The 8297-nt window shown below is 34.9% G+C and overlaps 1 protein-coding gene across 1 annotated transcript; it reads right to left on the reverse strand.

Annotated features, from left to right (window-relative positions):
• Nucleotides 1-102: 102 nt before the first annotated feature.
• Nucleotides 103-2027, reverse strand: LOC103499048 (transcription factor TCP9). The gene has a single exon (XM_008461927.3). It carries the CDS (start codon nucleotides 1935-1937, stop codon nucleotides 948-950), a length of 990 nt encoding a protein of 329 aa, XP_008460149.1. The 5' UTR covers nucleotides 1938-2027; the 3' UTR covers nucleotides 103-947.
• Nucleotides 2028-8297: the final 6270 nt, after the last annotated feature.

The following is an 8297-nucleotide window of genomic DNA, read 5'->3' on the forward strand; positions in this document are numbered from 1 at the left end:
AGCATGCACATAAAAAGATATAATAAAATAGAATAAAGGTGTGTGTGTGTGTGTGTATATATATATAGGTATGTGTGTGTTTATGGTGGCAGTGGCGGAGAGTAAGTAATGATGAATGGATTATGAAGAATTCAGGTAAAGAATGAATTTACAAATCACTCTCTCTCTCTCTCTCTCTCTCACCAAAAGAACCAACCAACCACCTAAGTTTTTCCACAAAAGCATCTGATACCAAAGCCAATCCGATTAACCCACGTGTCCATCTCTAAGCTCCTTTAGAAGACACCCAACTGGCCCACTATCAGAACACGTGTCCTCTTATCCTCCACCCATACATCTGCCTCCTGGGACCACCACATGCCACTGGTGGAGGCCCACATGAAAGTGGACCCGGGGCCCGCCTCCCACCTCCATCACATGACACACTACGGTCCCTACACCCGCCTTTTGCGGTCCACGGAGCAGCACAACTCCTTTCCACCACTCACCCCGACCCCACTCCTTCTTCTTCTTCTTCCTCTTCCTCACTTTCTTTTCCAAATGTTAAAAACAAAAAATTTCTCTCTTTCCTTAGTGTTGACCCACCTCCCTCCCTCCCTCCCTCATCTGGTCCCCCACACCCTTTGCTTCTTCACCCAAATATATATATATATATTAAAATAAAAAAGAAAAAAGAAAAACCACCACCCCCACCCCACCTTACACGTGCATTTACTTTTCGATCCTCACGTCTATCACGTGACTACCTCGTGCTTCCCCTTCCTTCCGCTGCCCTTCCAAGGAGAATAAGAAAAAAAAAAAACACACTTACTTTTCTCCTTCTTTCCCCTTTTTTTCCTTCCACTCAACCTTTCTTTTCTGGTTTCCCAATGGCGGATGAGCTACACTGGGTCACGCAGTTCCCAATTTAATTCCCAATCTATTCTGTTTTCCTTCTTTCCTACTCCTCAATGTTTTGAGGATGACCGTGTCATGAATTGAAGCTCTTCCTTATCGTATATCTCCAACGAGAAATCTCTAAGCATCTGCGTCGTCGTTTTTCCGCTCCTCTGAACGCTGGAGCTCGATATCGGTGCCATGACGGATTGAGATTTGGAAGCTGAGGAGCTTGATGTGCTCGAGCTTTGGTTGGTAGGGCTGGATTGAATGTGAGATGTGTCTGGCTTCGACGGAAACGCAGAAATTGGCCGCGCCGTGGTGTTGATAACCGGTGCCGCCGGAGCCGAGAATGAGAACAATTGTGGACGGGTGGAAGAGCATGCCACGGATGGAACCATGAAAACAGCTCCGGGAATTATGGCGTTCGAAGGGATGGCCCACACTGGAACGAACCCCGGCGGAAAAGCCTGTTGGACGGCGGGGGAACCGGCGACGTTCGAAGCGGAGATGGAGACGGAGAGGGCGTCATTTACGTCAACGTAGTCACTGTTAGCTGGGCGCTTACGACGTTTCTTGACGGCGGAAGGATCGGCGGAATCTTGGTTAGAAGAGGATGTGGTGGTGGGGATTTTGAGAGTGCCGTTAACAGACATGGCAATGGCGGGAATGGTACCGGTACCAGTAGCGGCGATGATGGCGGGCTCGGCCCGCTCGAGAAGCCAGCGGATAGTTTCGCCGTCGGACTTGTGGCCGAGCTCACGAGTCAACTGGAAGATACGGGCGGCACAGGTGGCAGGAATTCGGATTCTGCGGCCTCTGCCCTCGACCTTGGTGTGGCGATCCTTGGTGGAAGGTCTCTTGGGGGGAAGAGATGAGAGGGTTTTAGGGATATCCGGGTTGAAAGTGAGAAGGTCGTGAGGGAGGTTGGAGTCGGGATGTTCCTGCTTGGGAGTAAGGGGAAGAAGGTCCATTCGAGAGGAATCGGAGTCGTTGATACGGAGATGGGTGGGTGGAGAGTCGTCATCGTCGTCGAGTTCTTGCTTCTGATTATCAGCCATGGGGGAAGGAGAGTATCGGAGAGAGGAAGAGGAGGAGGAGGAAGAAGGAGAAGGAGAAGAGAGAAGAGAGAAGTGAGAAGAGGAGATTTTAGGTATGAAAAGGAATATGGTATATAAAGGAGGGGGAAGGTGGGGGATTAATAATAATAATAATAATAATAATAATAATAATAATAAAAATAAAAATGTGAAAATGGGAGGGGGAATGAGTTGGACCCACAAAGAGAGAAGGGTGGGGCCGAGGAGTGGAGGAAGATTATCCGTTGGGTTGGGTCAAAGGTTAGGATGATGGACCTACCCTTCCCCTTCTTCTTCCTCACCTTCCATTAACACTCTCTCTCTCAACTTGCCATTCCCATTTTGGCCATCATATCCCTTCTAAAACCCACTTACGCTTACCCCCAAAATATTAGTAATATCCCCCCTCCCTCTACCCATATAATTAAAATTCACATTATTATTAGTTCAATCGATACATGTGGGGGAGAGGATTTAACTAATTAGTGAATGAATGCTATATGATATGGTATTAGGTGATTGAAATAGGTTTGGTGGAGATAATATGGGTAATTCATGATGACCATCATCATATTAGAGTATGCAAGGTGGGTAAATTGTACCCAAACTCCCAAGTGTTGTTGGATGTGCCAAGTGGGCCCAATAGTTTGAGACGTGGTCCACAACATACTTTCCAGTTTCCTTCTTTCTTTCTCTCTCTCTCTCTCTTTTTCCCCACACCCACACCCACACCCACAAGTGATTGGAAGTCATTTTAGAAGAGTTAAAAATCATTTTTATCGCTTCTAAATTAAATACATTTTATTCATTCAAATTCAAAAACTCTATTTTAACATCCACCTTTTATGTGTTCAAAGCCTTTTTAAAATCTATAACAAAATGTTTTAACCTAAAACTCTATTTGGTATTATAATTTTAGTTTTTTTAAAACTATCTATAACAGAAATAAAATAAATTTAAGTAAAAAAAAAAGTTGTATATTTTTGGAGAATTTACAAGGTAGAATCTTTCTCTTAAAAAAAGGGTTTAGATTTTTCAAATGATTTTTTTAATATATGCAACACAGACAATTCCAAACACTACTCATAGCTTGTAATATATGTACAAATTTTTTACTGATCTCGTGCTTGTGTTTATATCTGTACTTATCTTAAATTTGACATGTGAAAAATGGATTAGTGAAGATTTCCCTATATATTTCCATAAGGAGTTAAGCAAATTTTGTAAACTACCTATCAATTTTTAAGTTATTCTCTCTGGATTAAGTATATAATGTTGACTAATATATTTTTAATAGAATCAAATTTGAAAAGTAATATAGGATGCCAATCCATTTGGAATGGTCCTTTGCAATCAAGATAAAGATAGTAATAATAAAATGCGTAGCATAGCAAATATTATATGCTAATCAATTTGTATCCGCTAGTGATACTTTACATTAGAAACAAAGATATTTAGAATTTGGAAAGTTTTTCTTGAAATAGAGGGTTCAACAGCAAAACTGGAACATAATGGAAAATCTTAAGAAACTAAGCGAAAGAGGAAAATTGTATATTTAAATTAAATTAATTATCTCAAGTTTGCATCGGTAGAATTTAACAATAAATTAACCAAATAAAATTACTCTGATGCCCTTCGGCTTCTACGATAACAACTAAACTAATCATATATCTGCTGGATAGAAATAGGGATTCTTTGCAAACAAATTGATTTTTATTTATTGTATTATTTATGCCTCACTTTTTATTTTATTTTTAAATTTTTAGAAAACACGTATAATATACATTTAAATATCAAACGCTTTTCTTCCTTCGTCCACTTTTCAATATTGTCATTTCTAAACCAATATTTAGTCATTGTTGAGTATATATTTTCAAAGAATCGACAGAAAAAATAATTAATTAATCTCACCATTATAATTATTTTGAATTATTAATTTTACATGACATCCTATATTTTATCGATAGAGGATTGTAAAAATAGAATAAGTAGCGATCGAATATAAATTTTAAGAAATTTTAAGAAATTGCCATTTTTGATCTACTTTGGAGACTATAAATTATGGGTCCTATGCTATTAATACGAATAACAAATTTATTAATTGATTTTTGTGATGAGAAGTTGTTCATAGTTTTATATATATATATATATAATAATAATGAGAAGAAGAAGGGTTCATAAAGTAGTTTATATAAGAAGAATTTATGAAGGGGGGGTTTTATTTTGAGAACGTATTTATGATGGGTTTAATGATGTATTGAATGTGGGATGTCCTATATTGGCCTAAGAATCAAGTTAACCCAAGATTAGGTAGGTAAAAATTTGTTGGTGGTACAAGTAAATAAGCATATAGTATAAAACGCTTTTTTAGTTACATTTTACGGTTCAAATAAATATCTTCCATTTGGTATTTCCAATTTCAATTGGCTACCTCATATATATTGTCCCAAGTGGGATCATTCTAATCCTATCTTTATGTTTATGATGTCCAACATGCCCACAATCCCATATTAAATTCTTACGTCTTATTATATATTATATTTACAACAATGTTTTTCTTACTTCAATAAATATATATAATATACATTGGAGATCAGAATCAACTTTTCCTCCTCTATTCTTAATTATATATTTTACTAATGTGAGAGTATGTATGCATGGTATTAATTTCCAAGAATAATAATGTGTTTTAGCATCTAATATCAACTACAGAGTTTTAGTTTTCAATAAGGCACACCAATCCTTTAAAATTTGTTATTAACAAAAGAAAAATATAAAAGGAAAAATGAAACAATCCCATCTCCAAATTATAATATCTTCTTATTTAATTTATTCATGGATAGACTTTGAGATAAAAATATTAAATCCGATGCAAATATAGCTTAACTAGATAGCAATAATAATATATAATTGTTTGAATGTATGGTTAATTAATTAATATGATTTGCTAATGAGAAAATACACTTTCCTCCTTTTTATCATATTTTGTGGCCATCTATTCTTTAATTAGACTGATGTTAATGCTTGGTCAGTGGTCACTCTTCATCTCAATCACATCAAAAACTATGTAATATATAGTATGCATTAATTCCCAAAAATAACCTTATCATCTTCTCTCCGATATCCTTCTTTCACTACCTTTTCTTTTAATTCAATAGTACATCACAATTCATATCCATCCAACTACTCTTCCTTTATAGATTTAGTTTTAATTTTGCAACTTTGCTCATTTATATTAGGCTTAATTCACATTTTAGTTATTACTTTCTTCTTCTTTTTTTTTTTTAAATGGTTGTGTTATGATTCTAAAAATTTTTAATTTCTATTTTATTTTAGTATTTGATATTTTAAAATATTTATTTTATCTCTAAACGGTTCTATAAACCTTTTTTTTTAAATGATATACGTGTATTTCTAACTTATTTCGCTTCACCTAAGACATTTTAGCAACACCATCAATTTTTTATTTTTCTAATAAAAAAGTAAAAATGAGGAACAAAGCAATTTTCTGTTTTTTTAGAACAAACAATTATAATTTTTCAAGTTAAAAAAGTTAACGTAAATATTTCAAAAACTTGAACTTAAACTTCAAATACAATAACCAAAATATTATAAATTTAAAAGTCTAGAAACACTAATTTACATATATTTTAAGTACATATTAACTTTTATAAATTGTGGATATCTATAAACCAAAATTTCCGATAAATAACCTCCAACTTTTCTTGTTTTTGAAATGAACCAATTTGTTTAGTTGTAATTCATTCGTATGCATAATTCAAATATAGATTATTACAAGAAAACCAAGGTTTTGTTATTCTTAAACAATCAAAGACAATAATACTATGGGAGAGTCATCGATGTACTTAAGTTCACATTTTATATTCTTCTCACAAATATTACCTATGAAATAAAATGAGTAGATTTGAGCCTATAATATTTATCAAAGATCATTATCATTGGCCAAGCCAAAATCTCTAGTAGATCCGAGCAAAGCCAAAAAAGAAAAAAAAAGAGAGAGAGAGAGAGAGAGAGAGATGTCAAAGGAAGACACTCGTCTCAAAAACAAAAACTCAAAGTCTTATGTTCTAAGTCTATCGGTCAAGTTGAAGAATATAAACAAATTAAAAAATAATTGAGTCAAACACATCCTTGACACCGTACAGTCTAATGTCAATAGCTTTGAGCATCGCAACTATCCTAACATTGTTGAAGTTATAGATAACAATTGGCAAATGTGTTAGAAAGAGACTATTATCTCATTTTGATAATTCCAAAGGGAAGAAGTAAGCAATCCTAGGACATCCCCAACCGTGTTCCTTTTTCTTTAGCATAACTATACACTTCATATACTTAGGTATCAAAGAGCAGTAAGGTCAACAATACACTAATGCAAATAACTTTCACGCATGCCAACTTAAAGGACGAGAGCATACAAAAAAAAAAAAAAAAAAAACACAAGTCAGGAGCAAGTCCATATATTTAGACATTGAAAAGTAGTAAAATCAACATCACATCGATGCAAATAGCTATCATGTAAGTTAACTCGAAGGGTGAGATCATACAAAAGCTAGCAATATTTTTCATGAATTTAACAAATATCATTTACTTATTTGTATTAGCTTTCAATTCTAACTTCTAAATGAGTCTCTAAATGAAAAGTATAAATATATATATATATATATATATATATATAAAAGCTTGGAGAAGAAACAAGAAAGAAAGTTGGAAAAGGAAGATGGGAGGGGGGGGGGGGGGGGGGGGAATGGTTAAATGCATTGTAAAAGTGGACAAAATGGAGTGGGTCATTAATGTTATGCTGCACAAGAAATAGGCATAGGGCATGGCCCCCTTCCCCTTTTCTTTCCCCCACAAAACACATTCCCCTTTTTCCTATTGTCTCTCTTCCTTTTCCTTGCACTTTTGGCCCCCTCCCTTATCGTAACTTAATATTACAAAACAAACTAACTAACTTATTATGCACTCCCCTTTCGACCTTAGTTCTTGAATTTTTTACTTTCGATTCCTTTTTTATTTTCATTCTAATAAGTCATCGTTGTTAATACCATTATTCAAGTTTGGGAGATAAGTTATTTGTGGGTGGTTTTTACAAATTTTCTTAAACGAGAAAAAAAAAAAGAAAAAGAAAAAGAAAAAGGGAGAGAATGTTAAGTTGTATCGAGAGGAAGGGGGTGGCGTCAAACGTGGATGGGCTTTTTACGTAGCCCACTAAGAATCTCATTCGTGGGGAATGTGGGGGTACTCCCATGTGATGCACCCTACCAAGCCTCCTGTGTCCGTCACTTTTGTCTTAAGGGTGGGTCCAGCCCAATTACTGGATCTGACCGTTCAACCATATCCTCTTGGCCCATCATCATTATCTCATTAGTTTTAGATTCTTTGTTTGTTTCGAAAAAGGTTATATAAATAATTAAACCTAGTAGACAATCTTTAACAAATCGAATTCTGTAAACTGGTAATTGAAAGAATTGAATGGAACATAAATAAAATAATATTATGAAGAAGTATGAGTAAAAGTAGAGAAAAAAAAAAAAAAAAAGATGTAGTTTTGAGGTAAGGAAGTGGGCATTAGAAAAAAGAGAAAAAGAAAAGGATTGGTGGGGGGACTCACGGGTGGTGGGGACATAGCAATAGCATAGAGGCACTAAATGGGAGCGATAAAAAAGAAAGTAGAATGGGCATTGAATGGGGTCCACAAGCCCCCCCCCCCCCCCCCCCCCCCCCCTTTTTCTCTCTCTTTTTAACTGCTTCCTTTCCTAATGCTGGCCCCTACCTCCTCCTCCTCCTCCTCCTCTTCTTCTTCTTCTTCTTCTTCTTCTTCTTCTTCTTAATAAATTTAAATTAATTAGTGGACGTTGACTTCACTTCATAACTATATATTTTTATACATTAGAATTCACACTTTTAATTCCATTTCCCTTCTCCCTCCATTCTCTAATACTTTCTTTTTTCCGTTACACCCTTTTCTTCTTCTTCTTCTTCTTCTTCTTCTTTATTGTATTAATCTTTCTAACTTAAAACAAATATATCATTTTCATTTAGTACTTTTCCCTATCACTTTCTTATTTTTATTTTTATTTTTTATTTTTATTAGCATTTTCACTATAATTTTCAAAAATATACACATATTCTGTTCATTTGAGTTGTAATCAAATTGGTAGTTTTAGTTGTGAATACAATGTTATTTGTTTTTAAAAAATGAACCAACTTTCTTACAATTGCTTTATAGTGGGTTTCATCTTTCAGAAGATAACATTTAAAGCCAAATGCAAAAAGCAGAAATAAGTTGCAATTGTAATAAACAATATTTTAAATACTTCA

Source organism: Cucumis melo, chromosome 11 (assembly GCF_025177605.1).
Source record: "Cucumis melo cultivar AY chromosome 11, USDA_Cmelo_AY_1.0, whole genome shotgun sequence".
In the NCBI taxonomy this organism is placed as follows: domain Eukaryota; kingdom Viridiplantae; phylum Streptophyta; class Magnoliopsida; order Cucurbitales; family Cucurbitaceae; genus Cucumis; species Cucumis melo.